The sequence below is a fragment of the Alosa pseudoharengus genome, unplaced genomic scaffold (genome assembly GCF_046254945.1).
Source record: "Alosa pseudoharengus isolate Yale_2024_CS ecotype anadromous, Long Island Sound unplaced genomic scaffold, YU_APseudo_1.1 YU_APseudo_1.1_scf_8, whole genome shotgun sequence".
In the NCBI taxonomy this organism is placed as follows: domain Eukaryota; kingdom Metazoa; phylum Chordata; class Actinopteri; order Clupeiformes; family Clupeidae; genus Alosa; species Alosa pseudoharengus.
The window spans coordinates 39,071,071-39,091,809 of record NW_027468870.1 but is presented as its reverse complement, the minus strand read 5'-3'; the positions used below and the strand labels follow the sequence as shown (position 1 = coordinate 39,091,809).

General features: G+C 41.8%; 5 protein-coding genes across 8 annotated transcripts; 2 read left to right on the top strand and 3 right to left on the bottom strand.

The window, feature by feature from the left end:
• Positions 1–235: 235 nt before the first annotated feature.
• On the bottom strand, positions 236–5,559 carry hspb2 (heat shock protein, alpha-crystallin-related, b2). 2 transcript variants are annotated; one of them, XR_012984563.1, is made up of 5 exons: positions 5,349–5,559; positions 4,270–4,460; positions 879–928; positions 405–430; positions 236–291 (listed from the first exon to the last, which is right to left on the bottom strand). XR_012984563.1 is itself a non-coding variant. In XM_076273874.1 (2 exons), the coding sequence occupies exons 1-2, from the start codon at positions 5,440–5,442 to the stop codon at positions 4,045–4,047; spliced, it is 510 nt and encodes a 169-aa protein (XP_076129989.1). In that variant the 5' UTR covers positions 5,443–5,559; the 3' UTR covers positions 3,825–4,044. The 2 variants fall into 2 exon arrangements, 1 of the variants encoding a protein (XP_076129989.1); XM_076273874.1 differs by lacking the exons at positions 236–291; positions 405–430; positions 879–928 and having other exon boundaries at positions 3,825–4,460.
• A 612-nt stretch (positions 5,560–6,171) lies between these two features.
• Positions 6,172–8,755, top strand: cryabb (crystallin, alpha B, b). Of its 2 annotated transcripts, none has more exons than XM_076273872.1 (3): positions 6,172–6,821; positions 7,680–7,805; positions 7,922–8,755. In XM_076273872.1, the coding sequence occupies exons 1-3, from the start codon at positions 6,633–6,635 to the stop codon at positions 8,114–8,116; spliced, it is 510 nt and encodes a 169-aa protein (XP_076129987.1). In that variant the 5' UTR covers positions 6,172–6,632; the 3' UTR covers positions 8,117–8,755. The 2 variants fall into 2 exon arrangements, with proteins under 2 accessions (XP_076129987.1, XP_076129988.1); XM_076273873.1 differs by having other exon boundaries at positions 6,175–6,821; positions 7,680–7,802.
• A 1,906-nt stretch (positions 8,756–10,661) lies between these two features.
• On the bottom strand, positions 10,662–11,476 carry cfap68 (cilia and flagella associated protein 68). The gene is made up of 3 exons (XM_076275002.1): positions 11,246–11,476; positions 11,029–11,098; positions 10,662–10,840 (listed from the first exon to the last, which is right to left on the bottom strand). Exons 1-3 carry the CDS (start codon positions 11,474–11,476, stop codon positions 10,662–10,664), a joined length of 480 nt encoding a protein of 159 aa, XP_076131117.1.
• A 526-nt stretch (positions 11,477–12,002) lies between these two features.
• On the bottom strand, positions 12,003–13,721 carry mia (MIA SH3 domain containing). The gene is made up of 5 exons (XM_076273877.1): positions 13,671–13,721; positions 13,164–13,381; positions 12,698–12,831; positions 12,385–12,495; positions 12,003–12,286 (listed from the first exon to the last, which is right to left on the bottom strand). The coding sequence occupies exons 2-5, from the start codon at positions 13,294–13,296 to the stop codon at positions 12,263–12,265; spliced, it is 402 nt and encodes a 133-aa protein (XP_076129992.1). The 5' UTR covers positions 13,297–13,381; positions 13,671–13,721; the 3' UTR covers positions 12,003–12,262.
• A 1,487-nt stretch (positions 13,722–15,208) lies between these two features.
• Positions 15,209–20,183, top strand: bicdl2 (BICD family like cargo adaptor 2). 2 transcript variants are annotated; one of them, XM_076273865.1, is made up of 10 exons: positions 15,209–15,253; positions 16,087–16,755; positions 17,280–17,495; positions 17,766–17,882; positions 18,355–18,501; positions 18,821–18,967; positions 19,265–19,339; positions 19,437–19,519; positions 19,654–19,768; positions 19,916–20,183. In XM_076273865.1, exons 2-10 carry the CDS (start codon positions 16,495–16,497, stop codon positions 20,075–20,077), a joined length of 1,323 nt encoding a protein of 440 aa, XP_076129980.1. In that variant the 5' UTR covers positions 15,209–15,253; positions 16,087–16,494; the 3' UTR covers positions 20,078–20,183. The 2 variants fall into 2 exon arrangements, with proteins under 2 accessions (XP_076129980.1, XP_076129981.1); XM_076273866.1 differs by lacking the exon at positions 18,821–18,967.
• The last annotated feature ends 556 nt before the right edge of the window (positions 20,184–20,739 follow it).

The window sequence follows — 20,739 nt, the reverse complement described above, 5'->3', positions numbered from 1 at the left end:
TGGTCTCTGCAGAGCTCCAGGAGGTATGAGAATATCTGCAGCGTCCCTGGAACTGGAACTGGCACTGGCGGACACTGGGGCCTTTGTGTGCGGTGTGGTGTTGAAGTCTAAGGAGGCGTACTCAGTGGTGCCGACTGGTGGCCTCTGTCTCCCTCTGCTGGCCATCTGTCCTGACTGCAACACTTGGATTTCAGCATAGTGGAGCTCCTCCTCGGGCTGTCGTTTCTTCTTGTTCACCTTCGCATAAACAGGCTCGTCTGGCACAGTGTCGTACAGATGGACATCTACTGTCTGAAGAGGGTTGAGATAATCAGGCTACTTCACTTTCACAAAGACATGCAACAGGCCTTGACACTAACTAGGCTGACCAGCACTTTTGAGCTTTTGACAATAACGTAGCCTACCTGCTCAGGAGGAGTTGACTGTGCATCTGATAAAAAAAAGTAAAGATCAATCAGTGGTTAATCAGAAAGTTATTCAATTACGATTTCCTACACTGAGGATTTAGAGGCATTCAGCATTAGTAAAATTCAGTAAAGAAATCACGTTTGACAGTGGAAGGGTATTTCCAAGTGTAGCTACTGCTGATAAAAGACAAAAGTAGGCTCTTATAGCATGCCACATGCATTCAGGGAAACCCTTTGGTCGGTTAAGAATTAACCCATTGGTTTGAAAAGAATATACATTTAAATCTATAAAATAATTTAACTAATATTTTATCAAATTATTCCCCTAGTAGTTGTAAATAATACTAGTTACAGTGAAATACAAGACAGCAAATGGAGAAGAGCTTAAATGGTTTAAAACAACTGGGTCAGTGGTTGCTGGTGGTTCATAGCTATCGTCATGCTCTAAAAAGAGGATGTTTTTTACAATACCTTTCCTCTTTTTACTCCGTAGCTTAAGCTTCTTTGTATCAACACCCCACCTGGTTAAAAGAAACAAAACACATTACAACCAGAAATAATAATAATAAAAAGTTACCAAATCACCCATATCTACTAGGTCTACCATACAAACTATAGGCCTACCAACTAAACACCAAGACATCCTGAGTTTCTTGCAGTATTTGAGTATTTTTCAAGGTTATGATGATGACTTACAGGAATGTACAGAGATGTATAGAGCCTATGTTGATATGAACTCACCCCACCCCAACCAAACCCACCTCCACCCCACCGTGTCATAGGCGCACAGATACACATATAGGCCCATAAAAGCGATAGCCTAGCCTGGTCAAAACGTTATTTTACGAGTGGACTAAATGAGAGTGATAATGACATGAGCGCCCACTGAGCCATCATCAAGAGGCTAATTATTTAGACCTAGACCTGCGATTAGGTACACTCTAAAAAATGCTGGGTTGAAAACAACCCAGTTTGGGTTGTTTTCAACCCAGCCGCTGAGTAAAATGTGGTCCAACACAGCATTGGGTTATCTTAACCAAGCAAATTGGGTTACTAAATTTAACCCAACAACTGGGTTGAAATTTAACCAATATGTTGGGTTATGTTGACACAACTGTTTAGTTAAAGTTACGTAATGTTTGGGTTATGTAACCAAATCCCCAAAAACTACTGGTTGATTTTTAAAATACTCTGCTTGTACAAACTTTTAATAACTCAAAGTTTGTATTTACTTACTTGAAAGTCACCTTCTGTTAACAGCTTTAGGCCTGATATAAACAGTCTATATTAAATGGCCATCAAAAGCCATGCAATGAAATAAAACAGTTCGACACAATTATTTATTTGATAATTTTCTTTATTTTTGAATAGATAGCCTAGTATAAATGTGATACTTCCATGAAGATTCCGAAGTCCGTTTTGGGGGTCAGCCCTGTCAATCAAACAAAAAAAAAGTGCATTTTAATCACTGTTAGCCCAACACAGAACTTTATATCAAGACTTGCATGAACCATTACCAGTGAATGATATTGACAGACATAAAAATCCACCAGGAGACAAATTATTAGTGCAACACACTCGGAAACCATGACCACCTAATATTATGGAGTTGTTTTAAACATAATACCGGTAATAGCCTACAAAACGTGCGTTTATGTCAGATGAGCTTGATAACAACATTGCCATTAGCCTAACATTAGGCTGACAAACATAAGTTCAGCAGTGCTAACGTTAGCTAGCTAATGTTAACACATTATTCAATTAGTGAATCCAAGTTAATGTTACCACCAAGAACCACCCAGTAAGTTACATGGCTATAATATGAGGCTACCCTGAATGATTTAATACGATGTTGTTTGGCATGATTATTATCGTAAGTTACGTGTTGTGAAGAGACTACTTCGACTGTGTTAGCTAGTTGACAAACGTTAGCCACGAAGCATATTTAATTAGCTCTAGCATAAAGTTTCCAAGTCTGCTAACGTTACCTACCAGCTGCTGGTATGCTAATTGTAGTTCGTTGTAAAAGTTCGTTTTGTTTCTGTTCAGCAGTTCCTACCCAGTGAATACAGAACTATGTTTTTATGAGTCTGTATTTGTGTAGATTTAACTTTAACAGTAGCTAATATTAGTGGAATGACACCTGCTAACCTGCTTGAAGCTGAACGAAATGGCAGGCAGAATATTCCTTGATATCACGAAGGGTATGTCTCTGGGTGGACTTTTAAAATCCGTCTGGATAAAAATAAATAAAGAAATAAAAGCAGATACATACCTTCCGAAATCACCTGATTTTTATTGCATGTTGACAGCTGCTGGACTTGACGGTTGAAAGAATATGCCTGCCTGCCTGACGATTTTTTCCCCTCAACCTTCAAATAACTATGCAGCTGTGTTGAAGTCACCCTGGTGCTGGGTAGTGTACTCCACATCAGGTGGGGGACAGGAGGGAGCACAGCCCTAAACTATCAACCCAGCAGTGATAAACTATCAACCCAGCAAGCTGGGTTACAGAAATGACCCAATATGAGTAAAAACAACCAAAAAAAATGACCCAACAGCCTCAACCCAGCGTTTGGGTTGAAAAAATAACCCAGCATTTTTTAGAGTGTAGCCTAACATTTTGAGACCACCATTAAAAATAACTGTAACCAGGAGGTCAGTCTCTCGGGCAGAAGCAAATTGTGAAGAGGCTTTGCGTTTTACATTTCCTTGAAAGCCTGTAAAACGCAAACCAACGCAAACCATCACAATAAATAAAATAGGCTAGCCTATACCTAAAGTCGGACATTGCGAGTAACTTTGATTGTTGACACTTTGGTCAAGAAGTGTCTGCTAAATGTAATGTAATGAAAATAGTTGTTAAAATTCTAGGTGTTGATACTTACTTATCGAAGGTTCTTGTTACTTTATTTCCCATTGTAGCCCTACTTCATGGCATCGCATATCACACATTTTGCTGTTAGTTTGCTATTTCCTTGTTCGAGGTTACTGGGGACGCACAGGTGGATAGCGGACTGCTACCTTTGTACCTTCACCAAAAAGGTGGACCACGCCCCCTAAAGGTGACAGTGTAAATGGCCTTAAACATCTGATTTCTGAAAACTGGAATGTGCCATTTAAAAAATGTCTTTGTTTTTAGCCTAGCCCATACATGTGACTGTTTTTTTTTCACTGGTTTTGTCTGAAAAGCAAACTGATAGAAATGGTTATATATCCTTATTGAATGCCACGTGCTTTGGTTAGGCTGAAGTCCTACACCACTACCATAAACTGAAGATATCTGATGATCTAAACATCCTTTGCTTTGTAAGGAACTGTGCTCTGCTCATTTTATGAATGGGTTGGTGAAAGAAACTATTGAGTGGCTAGACCCACAGATAATAATATATCATAAAATAAGATTCAAAATAATACATGGAGAGAGATTTTAATCAAACATGTCATAGGCAAAGAGATAATCAAGTGTAAAAAAGAAAGGATATGTCATGTTTCATATGGGAAGACAGCTGATTTAATTTAACTGAATTGAAAATAATTAGCTTAATCCCCCTTTTCTGATGGCCTATTTCACCCATATTCCTTGCCATTATAATTCAAGAGAGACCAAAATGAACATGAATGAGTCCTATCCACTTTAGGAACTCTTGGATCCTTTTTTTTCCATTTTTATCTGGATCTGGTTGACCACAGGTTCGATGCCTTCTGTTTTCCGTGGTGCTTCAATGCACAGAATGCCATCATGCGAAACTGACACTTGCACAAGAAGTGGGTCCACTCCCATGGGAAGTATATATGTGCGCGTGAACTCCCTACTGACAAAGCCATGCTGGTCGACCCGCTGTGAGTGACGCCCGCTAACCTCCAGCAGGTTGTCCACTGTGCGCACGTTCAGCTCGTCCGGCGTGAACTGGCAGACGTCCAGCAGCACACGATACCAGTCGTCCTCGCAGTCCACCTGCGAGAAGCCTCGCTCGAGCTGTTTGTTGATGCGTGGGCGGATGTAGTAGCCATGATACAGCACTGGTGTAAGAAGATCCTGAGGAGTCAGGGCTGTGGCGGACAGAGATATGTGATGAAAACATAAGGCTACGCAAAAACATACAGGTCTGAAATCAGACCAGGCCGGTGTGGTGAATGACTGCTTAAAGTTTTACTCTTCTGTGATACTTTCTGGATTTACATTAACCTGAGTTCAACTATTAACACGCAGCAGTAGCTGCATCACTGAACTAATGTTTACACACCCACTTTGTCCGCTTACTCACCCCCACAAATCTCTAAATAGAAACATGTCTCTGCCAACAGTCATAGGAGAGGAATATGGAAGTCATACTGCAAGAGTGTCACACTTCCTTTATAATGTTGCCATTTTAATTTTACACTGTATCTAAGAGAAGTATCTAGATGCATTTATTTTGATACTGATGGTTTGCACTGGTGATTTTGTATAACATTATATACCCAACAGTGTTGAGTGTTTGATAGGCCTGGTTAATATCCCTCTTGGCAACAGTTTATTTTTAAGTGGTTGCAGTGCCAGCTCTGTCATGTGTGGCATTCTAAATATAAGCCATGCCAGAGGACTAACATTTCACTAAAATGAAATGACGTCAGGGGAATTGCGAAGCAAGTTGAAACCATGATTATTGTATCATAACACTGGGTACCATCGCATTTAGCAACTGCATCATTATAATTTCACAGTAGGGCAGCTTTTATGAGGTAGCAAACATATAAAAATGACCTTCAGAGACCAGGAGTAGGACCATGCAGGGCAAAACAATTAGCATTATTACATGGCTTCCCTGGCATTTTAAGTCATAATATATAATGCAGAAATCATCACATTTTTTGAATCCATATTACCATAGATCACAGAGACAGGCCATAACAGTATTTTGATAACCGAAAGTGTTGTCACTATGCAGAACTTCTTACCCTCAGCAAAGTTCTGATCATACATCCGGCTTGGGTTGCTCATCTCATACTCCATACTCATGGGGTAAGCATGAGGGATCGTGCGCTCAGCCATGGCTGTGTCCTGAACTTAGCAGCTTGTGAGTTAAAGTTTCCAGTCGTTGCCCAGTTTCCCAGGAGAAGGTGGTGGACGAAGGAGAACGACAGGAGAGTGGCAGGCAATGAAGGATGGGGAGAGAGAGTCTGCACAGTTATGCCTGAATGAGGAGGGTGATAAACCTGGCTAGAAATAGCTTGTGGCAGACCCCTCAGAGGTCTCTGGAGAGGGAGTTGATTGTGGGGTAGTAGCTACAATGCACTGAGGCAATGTAGAAATAAAGTTGAGATTTTTTTTTCTTGACCTGATGTATTATCACCTGAATCTAAGATAATGCTGCTAAGGATATCACATATCCTGTAGATATATAATACAATTAGTCAGTGTGTAGTAGTGACTTGTTTCATGAGACGTTATGGGAAAAATGACCTTATTCTTTATACTCATTTTTTGTCATTACAATGAACATGCCACAAAAAAGAAATCCGGAAAACCTGCACATTCGGACTGTTCTGGAAGACTTAGGAAGACATGTACCTAATACACATAGAATTCCCTCTGAGATTGAATGACTCTGCACTCTGCAAGAAGATCCATATATAATCCAGAGCTGGCCCACTACCGGCATAGTTGGCCAATCTCCCTTAGGCCCTTGTGTCGGGAGACCAAATCCTGAGAAGAGCCAATGCCCAAATTTGCACTGGCACATTAGAGTCTAGGCATTCTAATCCACCTTGGCACAGTGGCCTTGGAGTGAGTCAGGGGGGGAAATGGGAAAACGCCAAGATCAGACGTTACTGGCAAATTCTGCCCCACCGCCCCAGACAGAATGTTTTCCAGGGGTGTGAACATGAGGCACATCAGGACCATTGAAAGCTCAAGTGATAATCCAGGTAGTATCTGTGTGAATGAAATCAGACTACCGGTTTAAAGACATGCTCTTTAGAGAAGGGTGAAGGGAGCGAGAAAGACTGAGCAGGGGACAGTAGGAGGGATTGAGTGAGAGAGAAAGACAGAGAGAGAAAGAGAGAAAGAGAGAGGGTGAGCGCGAGAGAGGGGGCAAAACAGTTTACATCATTGTTCCAGAACCGTCGTCAGCGGGCTGGCAGGGCCTGGCAGTGGCAGAGTATATAAGCTGGCCGTCGGGACAAAAAACAGATTCTGAGTGGCTTGTGGGCAGTGGCTTCCTTCGCACCTTCTGGAGCAGCATGGACGTGACTATCCAACAGCCCTGGTTCCGCCGCTTCCTCCCCTCCTTCCTCCCCAGCCGTATCTTCGACCAGCACTTTGGGGAGCACATCAGCGAGAGCGACATGCTGCCGCCCATCCCCTCACTCTACTATCCCCGGGTCGCTGTCCCGCGCTGGCCCAGCTGGCTGGAGAGTGGACACTCTGAGGTGAGCTGCAGGTCCAGGCAAAATCTCCTACAGCCTGATATTTGATACCAATACAATGCCTCAGTGCTTCAGACAGACTGATACTTTGAGGTGACGGTAAAAAATATGTAAAGTTACTATACTATTATATGAGAATATAATGATCAATAATACAGATATCTGCTGTCAATTGTGAGCACATTTCATTTATTGTATGTGATGAGTCATTAAAGTATCATATTAGGTATTCTAAGTAAAAAAGATGAATATTTGTTCAGCTGTTTCCATGGTATATCAGTGTGTTATTGCTGTGTTCCCTAAAACAGTCTCATGGGACTTTCTCATCTCTGTGTACATAGAGATTGGAGTGGCTATTTTTATATCAATTTTAAGCCATGGAACACATGGACATTGTTCAGCTGCACACTCAAAACAATGACACCGATGAGCTATTTAAAACATGTCATGATCCCTGCATGACATGTATGATTTGGACATATGCTTATGGATTATACAGTATTATGTATGCAGCCCATAGTTTGTTACATACAACATCTAGGGACTTTTGCATGTGTTGCATGCAAACAGCATACAAAGGTACAAATGCAGCAGGTATTTGCCAATACTTTCAATACAAGTCTGCGGCCTGTAGCTTTCCCTTCACAGTTGTTTATTTGCTCCCTTATCATGGGCTTCAGTCACCACTGCTGACTTCCTCTGTTAACTTCACATACTTGAAAGAGGTGGTGGCACCCCATACTAAAACATACAGCACCACCAGGAGGTGCTAAGTTTGAAAGTTCATTATACATTGTCTGTTGGGCTCCAATTGACCCAATCTGATATGGGTTATTATGGTGTGATATTTCATGTTTCCAGATGCGGATGGAGAAGGATCGCTTCACAGTTAGCCTTGATGTGAAGCACTTTTCCCCTGAGGAGCTGTCAGTGAAGATTAATGGAGATTTCATCGAGATCCATGCCAAACATCAAGAACGTCAGGTGGCAAATTTGCGCCCAATTCCCGTGCAGCTTCACACTGTGGCATGAGCCCTACACATGTACAATATTGAACATTTACAGCATTCCTGAGAGTGAAAAATCATGTCTCTTGTGTTTAGGACGATCATGGCTTCGTGTCACGGGAGTTCCAGAGGAAATACAAACTCCCAGGCGGGGTGGACCCAGCCAGGATCACCTCCTCCCTGTCCACGGACGGTGTCCTTACCGTAATCGGACCACGGAAGGTTTCCGATGTCCCAGAGCGGAACATCCCCATCACACATGATGACAAGCCTGCTGTGCAGCAGAAGTAGAGCCTCTAGTGCTCCTGCTTGGTCATCTACTGAGCTCTGCCCATCTCGGCCCCTAACATGCCCCTCACCTGTTTCTCATATTTATATGTAGCTATAGAGAGCCTATAGCTGGTTGCCAAAAATTAGCGAAATGCACTGTATACTGTATGTCTACCCAGTCTGAAATCAAGAGCCATATAGGACCACAAAACCAAAATCCTGTCAGTATTTTTTTTCAAAGACAAGTTCTCAAAGCCTTAAAGACTGTAAACATTGCTACCCCAATCTCATGAATGACTTTACTTTCGGTTACATTTTTCTTTTTATTTCATGTGAGGCAAAAACTTGTACATCTTCCTCAAATGCAGTGCCCGTACCTCGACTGAAATATGTGGTGAGAGTGTAAAGGGCATTAGGGAGCATTGGACAGAGGAGGACAGGCATGTTGAAGGATGTGGTAGGCCTGAAAGGTGAGATAATTAGCCTGGTGAGCCAGACCCACATTATAATGTAGGGTCTGGGCACTCACCGTTCGCAGTGCTCAGTCCGAGGGGCGGGATAATCAGTTGTCTTTCAAATTCCCTCTGCACGCAATAGGACGCAATAGTATATTTGTTTTCAAGTAGCAGGGAATTCAAGCCAAACCATTGCAACTCTGCCATCAATCATTATGTTAAGCCCACCAAACGACTCTATACACGATTTCAATGTCCTGATTAAGTTTCGATTTCTGGAGCTCACAAGCCAACGGAGAGTTGCTAGACTAGCCCCGGCAGCAAATGTAATTTGCTGCCGCTAGGGGCGCGTCTAGATTTCTAGGCTATGAGATAATGGTGAAATAATGAGATAATGGTGAAATAATGGAGAAACACAACTTTCCCCTATTCTGAAAGTACGGCAATGATGAGATCAGGACCTAACTGTTCAATATGAATCAATATAAAGCTAAAGTTAAGGTTGACTGATATTGTTTTACTCGTTCATTCTGAGTTTAACAAGAAGCAGCTCAATATCAAACTACATAAATGAATAATTAGCTAATTATTGAGAAGTACTTACTCTATCACTTGTCTCACTGCGTCCATAAAATGCATGAGTCCTCCTCTATGTCAGTTATCAGGCTGGGATACCAGAACTGAGAGCTACTTCTTATTAGTGATTACACATTTATGATTTACCTACAATTACAGTTGAAGATTCTGTAAAGGTGATATGTAAAGGGAAAGTGTCTATCACTGTGTCTAAAATGATATGGACTGAAGATTGATTAAATCTCAAAGCAATATTTGGCATTTTAGACAGCAGTGTAACAAACTGGTTTGGATGATCTAACACCTTTGGGGCAGAAAAAAATGATTGAGTCCATTAAAAGGGTGTTTTTAAAATCCTTTTTTTACACACACCCAATGTGTTCAAAAAGAAATAACATCACCAAGATTGTCCACATTTGATCCAGTCTCTTTCAATTAGCCTCAATCGCAGCTTTAAAATATATTATTACTGATATAGATTTATATGTAATATTTATACATTTACAAAAAACTAATATTGGTTGATGAAAGAAAAGCCAATACACACTTAACCCTTAATATCTACATCCCTTTTGACTTTCAGCTGAGGGGTTGTTCTCTTTCATTTTGCTTGCTGAAACATTCCTTATAATATTAACTATTAACAGTAATTATAAGTGTGTAACTACTATCCATATGCATAATAAAAAAGTCTCACTATTTAAAAGCATTGGAGAGGTGGTCATGTGTGATGTGATTTCATTAAACTAGTCAGTCTTTATGCAGTAAAGAAAGGGCATTGGAATTATTGCAGCACTTCCACAGCTAAATGGATTGTTTCATTAGAACTAATTTGATTTCAAACAGGACACTTCCATTCTCTCTCTCTCTCTCTCTCCTCTCTCTCTCACGCTCTCTCTCCTCTCTCTCTCACGCTCTCTCTCTCTCTCTCTGTGTATGTGTGTGTGTATTGTATTGACAGGGGAGATTATGCCTCATTCCCCAAAGCCTCTTATCTGAGATGAACAATGAAAACACTGATTAGATAAGCATTAATTGCATTCCAATGGAATTTAGCTATGGACCTAATGAGACAACTGGGGGAAAAACAATAGCACCCCAAAGACACTTGAATACTTGAATACTGTTCCTTCTCTCAGTTAGCAGTAAAAAGAATAATCAGTAACTTTACATATAGAGGAGTATGCTATTGAGGTTAATCTTCTGCATTTGATGCCATAGTAGGCCCAAAACTTAACCCCATAACAGAGCCCTCCTTTACTGCAGCTATCCGGTTTTCAGTCACTGTTTCCACTCACATAAGGGGGTAAGGTATACCACAGAATAGAGCAGGGATTCTATACGATCAGAGGTGTGGAGGTTTGGTTTTAAAGTCTTATTTTTTTATCTTCTGTTCTAAAGTCTTATACAGACTTCATTCTGACCATCCAAAATGGAGCATTTCAGCAGGTTCAATATTCATGGAAAGACAAAGCAAACAAAACAACCAACATAAAAATGATTGAGTTTGCTGTATTTCAGGCCAGGGAGCTATCCTACTGGTCCTGGGAGACTGTGGTGTCCTGTGGGTATTGTGAGGTTTCACCATTTTTCCTGCTCTCTCGTCCATGTGCTCTGAAGTCCTGTCTATAGCTGGAGTCTGCTACACACTTGGTGTGCGGAGGATCCAACTCAGGCTGATGTCCAGGGAAGCTTCTAGGCTCCTTCGCATGGGCTTCAGAATGAAATAAACAAATAAACAGTAAACACACTTGATAAGTTGAGAGTTGGTGATGGCTCTACATCTTTCAGAATGTTTGGATAATCAAAAGAATACCTTTATATGGCTCTGGATAGGCCTATTGAAATGGATTTGGTTATTTTTATTTGAAGTGAAAGAGCAAAGGGGAGCAACAGACTTACTGATTTGAGTGGGCTTTTTCTCATCTTTGTTGTAGGTTGAACTATAAGTTGTTTCAAAGTAGTCAGAAAACTGAGAGATAAAGAAAGTGATATAATACTTCAATTATGCAAATGACAGGTCACCTGATAAATGCAAAAATCTTGACAAAATCTATAATGTCTGGTGTCTGTTGTCTCATTTCAGATCATGAAAATTATGACAAGCATCAGAGCTCACCTGAGAGGGCAGTGGCCGGCGTACTTTTGTAGAGTAACGCATATCAAACCGTTGCTCAGACCAATTGCCAATCAAGGTGGCAGTGGTATAGGCGTTTTCACTGGTGGAGCAACGCCATCCAAATTGACGCAACTTGGCATCTTTAAATGAGTCATGCCAAACCTCACTCTGGCCAGAGGCGCGGAGCATATAGTGGAAAGGTGCTGCTTTCGTTGTCCATGTACTATCCATGCATAAGAAACTTGGAAAAAGGTCCATCCCATATTATTATAAAGACACTAAATTTGGCTTATTCTGAAGAAGGAATGAAAGCCCTGGCCACACTGACCTACTTACCCGCTGATTCACCTGCGAATAAAACAATAATGGTGTCCTCACAAGGTTGCTCACTTGATCTGCTAGACTTTTTTTTTACTGTGTAAAGTGCTGCCCATAGAACTCTGAAAGAGCTTCTCTGTGATCTATCCATTGACTGTATGGTTCTATTTTTGATGACATCTGAATGGGATCCTACTTTGTTGACACGTCACCATGGTTACGTTTTTTTCTCTCAAAGACATCCCTGGGTATCTGGGTTTACATGCAGGCTAACTTTAATTTAATTAATTTAATTAGGGTTAAAAGGTAACTGAAATAAAACACATAGACTGAGATGACGTAGGCTACAATGTGCAAGACAAATGATGATCGTTAGAATAAAAGTATCCTTCATACAAACGCGATGCGCTCCATTACGCAATGAAAAAAGACACAAAAACAGCTTTGTTTATCTTTATTGAACATCAGACATCTGCCCAAAGCATAAACGGTGTCTACAGCATCGATAAATAAGAACTGAATCTGTGTGTTTGCTTAGTTATACCACATAGCAGCAAAGGCAGCTCACAAAGGTGTCCATAGCAGGAAGGTGTCCAAAAAACGAGGTCATTTTTTGACTCGTGGCAGTAGCAGTGCTTACAAAAGAGATTCACGGGTCATCCATATGCTAATCGTTTTTGAGGTAAACCAGAAACGTATTCAGTAACAATAGAAGTCCCATTTCTGGAAAAGACAAACATATTGCTTTAGTCATCGATTGTTTTACAGCTAGGCCCACGGATAGGTTATTCCCTCAAAAGCGTCAAGTTGTCTATACTCACGTCAGTTTTAACCTCGACCTCTGCTGGCATCAAGGCATGGGTTTCTTCAACAACACTGCTTGGGAAATGTCCAAGACGCGCTTCATGCTCGCCATAGTAGGAACCTTGAACCTGAGTAATTGAATGAAATACCAGTTTAAAAAAAAAAACTAAGCAAACAAGTCAGCTCTCTCTAATAGCCTACATTTCAACTATTTCTGTCTTGAAATTCATAGACACTGCAAGCAACATCATGTCAATAAAACATAAACATGTCAAGACTCACTGTGGCATTCAACAGCTCATGCATCATTCGGTTTGTTTTGTCACTTACACTGCCTGCCCAGAAGAGGTTACCTTGGTCCTTCAGCATGGCATACACATAAACAAGCTGACCCTGGCGGAGAGGGATGAAGCGGCAGTCTTGAGGATAATAATCTTGAAGGGCACGAGCAATGAGGATGGGATCTAGAAACAGACACTCTTGTCAATTATGTGAACACTGTTGTTCCATTTGATGGAACATTTTTTTTTTCTTCTCAAAAGTGGTTCTGATAAAGGAACATAGTTTGACAATTTGACAAATTATATTAGCTCTTTATATATTTGTTAGCTCCTTTTTTCATGCATGACACTCTGTTAGTTGCAGCCTTTAAGGTACATGGCTATTTTATGTGTTGCATTCCATAATTTGCATTTATTTGCATGGCTGATGTAGGCAACAGTAAAGTAGGCTACTACTGTATGTAGGTTACTGCATTTCATTGCAACAACCAATTGTTTTAAAAGATCAAACTCACGACTGCACTCAGCATCTGCACACAGCTTCTTGTTGGAGAGCTTGGGCATCTCTCTCCCTGCCTGGGCAATCAGAGGCAGCAGACCACATAGCACCAGAACCGTTGACCAGCTCATGCCTTTCAGCTTCTCCATGTTCCTCTTCTCTGATGGTCAGTCTGTCTGCGGAGAGTTGGGACTAGAGGAGGGACTTCAGTTGGGGGCTTTACTCCACCTCCTGCTAAACTCACAGAGCAGATAGAGCACTCCCCTCATTTCAAATGTGCAACTTGTTTGCTCCCCCCCCCCCCCCCTCTGTTTGTTTGTTCACTATCACCATTTTTAATGGATGCTGGAAAAAAACACTACAGTAATTAGTACAGTCATTTTTACCCTTGTGACAAATAAGATTAAGTAAGCCACATTTTGTTTTTCAATTTGTAAATTTGCAGAAAAATGCAATGTAGATATAATATATGTAAATGGTTCATATTGCTCTCTTGATTCACTATATGTCTATCCCTTGTTACCTGTTTGTTGACTAAGTAGGCTCCACAAGCTCAAAGAGTCCCTTTCAAGCAAAGGAAAATTTGTTTTGCTGCGATCTGGAGGCATGGCAGGCAGTTTCACAGGCTCCTGTTTGTGTCGATTTGTCTGACCCTGGACCCCTCCCCCCACACACACACACCACCACCACCACCACCACCACCCCGGTCTGCACACTCAGTTCACTGTCTGTATGCTTTGGGAGAAAGTCATTCCACAAGCCTCACTGCACCCACAGACAGAACTGAGAAAAACAAGGTGGTCTTTGTGACATGCCATTCTGTCTGTCTCAAAACCTTTTTAATGACTGTTTAAAATCAATCTCTGTCCTTTGCACTTTTGATCTGTCTAGCCTTAAATCATTTTTACAGTTCCATGGTTATTGTTTTCATGTGAGATAATCAGTCCATCCTCACATGTGGGCAGGAAGGGCAGGGCCTGTAACTGTTGCCCATAAAAGATCTGAGTAACAGCCAATAATGTCCACTTCTATTGTTTTGAAAACTACATGTAGGTACAAGTACGCACATCGCCCAATATGATGTGTCCATTACGTTTTTTAACCATCCCTTAAAGGCACCAGAGAAAAAAAACACTGACCAATCACTCCACGAATATTGTTGTGAGCTTGCCATTTCAGACAGGATTGGGGATGTATTCAACTTAATCACAATAACAAATGTCCAGACAAGAAAGTATTTTTGGAAAGAACAGGAAAAGGGTCTTATTTGTGTTGTTTGAGATTTTAAAACTAACCGTGGCTTTAAAAAGCTTATCAAGTTGTTTCTATTTTGTTGAGCATTTATGTCAGCCTGGTAATCTACAGTATGGATAAACCTTTGGTTGCTAAACATTAGTTTATGTATGTGGCTGCCACTAATATACCACATATCTGGCAAACAAAAGTATAGGTCTGATGTGAAGTGATATCCTACACTTGTGTTGTCATAAACATTTATGAACGTAAATTGAGACATTAATGTTTTTCACTCTGAGGCCTGACTAGCTTGGTGCTACTGGGAATCTTCTCCTGCCACCATGTGCCTCTAATGGGAAATACACCAGGAAATAATCAAATCACCAGTTCATCTCAAATACAACTTTCTTTTGAGGGATATTCTGTATAAAATTATAACGACAATAATTCATAATTTAACATTCATAATATATTATTTATCAGTACAATCATTATGAACATACTATGTAAAGGAGAAAATATCTATGAATAATACTAAGGTAAAGTTTTTGCCGAAAAGGGATCTGTTTTGCTTGGTAATAATAACAAGCTGAACGTTTGCATGCAACCCAACCATTTTCATTTATGTAAATGAGAAAAACACAGAGAGGCATGTCCATTGTTCACACATCCATTATCACCATTCTTGAAGGTGTTGCCGCCATCACGGTCTACCGGTTTTCTGCCTCCCTGTGTCTCGGCCCCTCCCAGTTGTTCCCAAGTGATGTCATCAGACATGGGTGTGGTCAGCATACAGGGAAACAGCTGCTCCACGGTAACCACTGACTTACTGCCACCACACGAGCCAGGAGTGCACCAGGAAGCCACCAGGTAAGAAAAATATGCGCAGGCCTAAAGATGTGTACAAGTCAGTGAGCTGACTTTTGGTTGGTTGGAACTAAATGTTGTCTCACTGATATTGCATACCTAGACCTGAGGTCAGGTAATAGGTGATCTTTATTGTATTCTATAATATTTTGTGGAATTATATTTAAATGGAAGCACTGCCACTGGCCTTAACATCACAGGTACAACCGGCAGCATCATTAAGGATCTTTTTATTCAATGTAGTCTGTAAGTGACAGGATATAAAAATGTGAGGTATGAGTCCTACATGAGTTGCCTGACCTAAGACAAGTGAAAGACTATACTGTATTTCCTGACTGGCAGTCAGTAAAGGAAATGTTTGCGACAACAGCATCTCTCAGTATGGAAGATCAATTGATTTCCTCTTGGTCATTTATTAATGTTTCGCAGTCTGCATAGTTTAGGTTTGGCCACCCTTTTAAAGAACCATTAGGTTTTATCCCTGGGAAACAAAACCTGTCAGACAGACACTGTCACTGCAGGGTGGAGCAGCAGGTCCATGAGAAGTCTTGAATAACTTGTGGAATGTGTTGAAACACTACTACACTTCCATTTCGGTCACCCTCACAATAGATGAGAACCGGCAACAAAAGACATGGTTTCAAGGCAACTGAAGATTAAATGTATTCATGTACTCAATGTCTCATGATACACATCTGATTTGTTCACCTGTTTTGTTTACTGTGATAACCTGCCTATGGTATGGTCATTAGAAGTATTCTTTTGCACGGAATTGAAAAGGGTGTCGTTTTATGTGTGGGTCAAAAGCCTGTTTAGTCATGAATGTCTTGTTTCAGGATACCTACAGGATTACCACTTGGTTACTCTAAGAAGTCAGCTTTCTGAAGGAGAACTCATCAGTCCAAACAACCACAAGGAACTGGGATCATTGTCAGAGCTTGAGCAATATTTGGTCACCAAATAAACCAGCATGGCATGGGCATGACTGCATGCTTCACGCTGTCTGTTGCGTGGGAATTTTCAAACCTGACTTGCCACATGCACTTGATAACCAACCATAACCATCACTTCATCTTATGATTATTCTCTTGTGGCCACTGTGTGTGCCAAATAGGCTTCTATATAATAGAACTGGCTGGAATTTACTGGGCAAAAATGGTGTCTCATAAGGTGTGACTGTCAGCTTGCTTATCTGTGGATTGTCTGGGAGTCACAGTCCAGAATCAGCGAGTGCACACAACCGAATGTTTTCCCCGAAGAAGGAGACCCTGCCTTCTCCAAGCCTGGAGGATTCCTTCTTCCCTTTCTCCTCATCGTCTTCCTCCACCAAGCGGACGATGGCCCCAGGGGTGGTCCCTGAGGCACTCACAGACCTGGCCCAGGACGATGGCAGCCCCGCGCTGATGGAGAGTGACCTGATCCTGGCAGCTGAGCTCGGACAGGCCCTGCTGGAGAGGAACGAGGAGCTGAACGTCCAGCTGGAGCAGAAGGACAAGGAGATGGAGGTACAGTGGGCCATCAGTGAGCCACTCATAGTTTGGACTCATGGCAGCAAATCTGTTTGGTTGCAGTCATTTATTAAGTTGAACTGAGAGCTTTTTGGCTGTTTGTATGGGGCATTAGCGTTGCTGTTTAACGGAAATGACCTTGAATGCTATGTTTGGTCAAGCTTCTTTAAATTTGTTTGGAAAAAGCTGATGAATGAGCAGACATTCATATATGTATCAATGTACGTGTGTTTATATGTGAATGTGTGTGTGTGTGTGTCCGTGTTTGTGTATGTGTGCATGTTTGTCTGTGTTTATGTATGTGTGTGTGTACTGTATGTGTGTGTGTGTGTGTGCATGTATGTGTGTGTGTATGTGTGTTCATGTTTGTGTGTATGTCCGTGTTTGTCCTTGTTTATGTGTGTACGTGTATGTGTGTCCATATGTTTTTCTCCTCCGTGTGTGTGTGTGTATGTGTGTGTGTGTGTATGTGTGTGTGTGTGTGTGTGTGTGTTTACGTGTGTGTGTGTGTGTTTTATCAGGCCATGCAGCAGGAGAAGCACGTGGTGCAGCGACGGCTGGAGGTGTGTGAGATGGAGGCATGTCAGCGGGAGGCCGAGCTGCAGGCCGACCTGGCCACCCTGCGGAAGCAGCTGGAGCAGCAGCACGCCCAGGGCCGGGACCGCCGCCGCCAGGAGACCCAGCAGCTCACACAGCTGTCCAACCACAACCACAAACTGGTGGAACAGCTGGCAGAGGTCAGACGTCCCCTGGAGGCGCAACGTTTGTTTGTTTAGGTCTTCTATTTACATAAATTGATGGTAAAGAATGTATGGATAGCAACTGAAAAAGGAAAAGAAGTGTGGTAACAGTAGGTTATGTACTGTAGGTTATACTCAAGCCCTTTATACCCCACGCCTTTTAAAGAATGTGGCGAAACAGGTTAAAATAGCAGTGACCTACATCAGACTGAGTGTAGACAAAGGCCTACGCAACAGAGCCTCAGGAGACCCCCCTGTGTGTTGCAGGCGGTGTCACTGGAGCATGCGCTGCGCTCGGAGCTGGGTCAGCTGAGGGAGGAGATGGAGGAGAACAGCTTCACCCGCTCCATTAGTTCGGCAAGGGTGGACAGTCTTCAAGCAGAGGTGATGTTGCAATCACAATGGAGACACAATGCATATTCACTCACTCAAAGCATCACGCCAGGATGATGTCATCGGCAACGTGTTTAACATTCATTTCAGCTGTGGAATGTCTTTTCACCGTTGGTAATGCCGTTGTTTGCTCTATATTTAAACATACTGATGTGAAAAGGTGTATGATAACAAGCACCCTGATAATTAGATGACTGTTTTAAAACAGGACAAGTAAGGCCATTTGTTTATTATTTCTCAGTCCATCTCATGTGTATTAGCTTTGTTGTGGTATGCCTGCCTCAATCTATGTCCATTTAAAGCATGTGTGGGTATGGTGGCGTGAGCAGTGGGCATACAACACAAATCTGCGCACACACAAAGCACACAACTACATCTATTACCCAAACATTGGTATCATGACACTACACATGTACGTCATACATCTGACAATAGGACACTTCCTCCGTTTCATTGTATACAGATCAGAGTGGCGCAGGAACGGTACAGTAACCTGGACAAGCGGCTGCAGTCGACACAGGATGATAACGACAGGTTGCGCTCAGAGAGAGACATGCTGAGAGAGAAGGTGGCAGACCTACAGAGCAGTCTGCTGGATAAGGAATCCGAGGTAAGGAACGCTTTGGAAATGACATGGTCAAGAGTGAGAAGAGTTACTCTTGAAAATACTTAAATTCTCTGAAAGACATAAACACTTATGAATGTAAATAAGAGGGAAAGAGAGAGAGAGAGAGAGAGAGAGAGAGAGAGAGAGATGTGAACTTTTCCATGATGTGACAGGATCCTTTAGTATCACTGAGAGTCACTGTACTTGAGTGGTGCATTTCTATAGGCTTGGCTGTGTGCTATAGTGAGCCTATCTGACACTACAGCTCGTGAGCCTGAGCTGAGCAGCACCTCTCTCCTTCTCTTCTGGCTGTTTGTGGCAGCTGGAGCAGGAGCACAGCACGGTGTTCCGGCTGCAAACGCACAACCGCACGCTGCAGCACAGAGTGCAGGCCCTGGGGGAGGAGGTGAGCCTGGGAGAGACCACCAGCTTCCCGCTCTCGCTGCAGTGCGAGCTCCAGCAGTCGCAGGTACTCTCTGCCCCCCCAGCTGTGACACCTCCCGGGACTACAACACAGAACCCATGCCGTCTCAATGGGATAGAGTAGAGTGGGACTAGACACCAAAGAAGAAAATCCCAATTCTGAGAGATAGTGAACGTTGAAAATGTTCTTTTGAGTTCAGCTGTTGCTCATAACATTGACAAGGAGAAGTTTTGTCCTGTTGAAATGAATCATTAATCATTAATTAAGAAGGGTTGAGCATGTTCAGATTGTGTTTTCATTTCAGTGTGAATCGTTATACTCATCAAATGTTCCTCTGACTAGGCCAAAGAAGCCCTCTTGGCTCACTCAGAAGTCCTGCAAGTGAGAGAAGCCGAACTCCAGAAACTGAATCAAGAGGTTTGCCTGATAGGAGCACATATGCATTTGCCTGTTATAACACATTCAAATTACACTGGTCTGACCACACGTAGGACTAAATGTTTTTGCGCAACAGTTACAGAGCAAAGAGGAGGAAGTGCGGTCACTGAGGGAAGAGGTGAAACCATTTCGAAGCAGTCCTGGAAAACCCAGCTACAGGTAAAAAGCTTACCATTGCCATTCAGATTAGCCTACTGGCTGAGAACAAATTATGGCATTGTCTTTTCAATGCAGATGTTATTACTGATACTGATAATGGGAGACAGCATCATGAATACGCCTTTTGTTTTTAGTTCTTTGGAAGAAGAATTGCTTAAAACACGGCAAGACAGAGACTCTCTCAACATACAGCTGCTGAGCACCATCAAACACAAGGTGGCGCTGTCTCAGGAGGTGGATGCCTGGCAGGTCAGTTGTGCTGTTGATAGCAAAGATTAAAGCAAGGAAAAATTTTAATTATACTGACCTGGCCCATGCCTGAATTAAGACACATTTAAGCCCTCTGATATATTTTTTATTTGATAAAATAACTATAAGAAATCTTTGTCTATCTAGGAGGACATGCGGCTAGTTATTTGTCAACAAGTCCAACAACAAGAGGAAGACAGAAAAAAGATGGCCTCCCCCCTCCAAAGAGGAACACGCACCAGCAAGTCCTTGCGTTTACGCGGAGAAGAGAAGAATAATTTTTTCTCTTCACTTTTTAGTGGAAAGTAAATGAGACAATGATGGGATACACTTTCCCTTTGTACATTTGTGTATATGAGCTTACAGAATGAATGGATATAAAGAAAACAATTAAATATTTTATGATTTGTATAAATACTTGCATGTGACTTTATTCAGATCTTAAACCACAAATATGTTAGTCACAAGCCATACGGTGTTTGGTGTTTTAAGCCCCTAACGTTGTTTTTCAGGCAGTGCTGCATGGAAGGCACTAGGGTTAGGCAAGGGCAAGGGCAAGGGAAGGGTTGAAGTGGTTAGGTGCCTTGAACGGTGGGGGCTTAAAACACCATTGAGCTCACCACACACCCCGACATTGGCAGCATTTTACAACATGTAAAATCTGGTCTATATAAAGTATATTTGCACATAAAATGTCAAACATCTGTACAAGAAAAAAAAAACATTTAAATGAATCTCTCATTCATTTTGTGGAATCCATATGATACATAAAAACTAGCACCATTTAATATCTGAACAGATACTGTATATCTCTCCAGAGCAACAAAAGTGCATCTATAAAACTCTGTCTACTACTACTGCTGCTACTATTATTACTACTGTAATAATAATAATAATAATAGGCCTAATAATAATAATAATAATATAATAATAATAATGACACATTTAATTTTTTCATCCTTCAGGACACA

Bases quoted from the DNA above. Each gene is read 5' to 3' on its own strand.
- cryabb (XM_076273872.1), top strand. From the start codon at position 6,633: ATGGACGTGACTATCCAACAGCCCTGGTTCCGCCGCTTCCTCCCCTCC. The intron at 6,822-7,679 runs GTGAGCTGCAGG...TCATGTTTCCAG, and splicing joins TGGAGAGTGGACACTCTGAG to ATGCGGATGGAGAAGGATCG. The intron at 7,806-7,921 runs GCAAATTTGCGC...TCTTGTGTTTAG, and splicing joins AACATCAAGAACGTCAGGTG to GACGATCATGGCTTCGTGTC.
- mia (XM_076273877.1), bottom strand. From the start codon at position 13,296: ATGGAGAAGCTGAAAGGCATGAGCTGGTCAACGGTTCTGGTGCTATGT. The intron at 12,832-13,163 runs GTGAGTTTGATC...GTCTGTTTCTAG, and splicing joins TGCAGATGCTGAGTGCAGTC to ATCCCATCCTCATTGCTCGT. The intron at 12,287-12,384 runs GTGAGTATAGAC...TGTCTTTTCCAG, and splicing joins AGGTCGAGGTTAAAACTGAC to AAATGGGACTTCTATTGTTA.
- bicdl2 (XM_076273865.1), top strand. From the start codon at position 16,495: ATGTTTTCCCCGAAGAAGGAGACCCTGCCTTCTCCAAGCCTGGAGGAT. The intron at 18,968-19,264 runs GTACTCTCTGCC...TCCTCTGACTAG, and splicing joins GCGAGCTCCAGCAGTCGCAG to GCCAAAGAAGCCCTCTTGGC. The intron at 19,769-19,915 runs GTCAGTTGTGCT...TTGTCTATCTAG, and splicing joins AGGAGGTGGATGCCTGGCAG to GAGGACATGCGGCTAGTTAT.
- hspb2 (XM_076273874.1), bottom strand. From the start codon at position 5,442: ATGGCTGAGCGCACGATCCCTCATGCTTACCCCATGAGTATGGAGTAT. The intron at 4,461-5,348 runs GTAAGAAGTTCT...TGTCCGCCACAG, and splicing joins TGATCAGAACTTTGCTGAGG to CCCTGACTCCTCAGGATCTT.
- cfap68 (XM_076275002.1), bottom strand. From the start codon at position 11,476: ATGGATAGTACATGGACAACGAAAGCAGCACCTTTCCACTATATGCTC. The intron at 11,099-11,245 runs GTGAGCTCTGAT...TTTATCTCTCAG, and splicing joins GCCGGCCACTGCCCTCTCAG to TTTTCTGACTACTTTGAAAC. The intron at 10,841-11,028 runs GTAAGTCTGTTG...TTCATTCTGAAG, and splicing joins GAAAAAGCCCACTCAAATCA to CCCATGCGAAGGAGCCTAGA.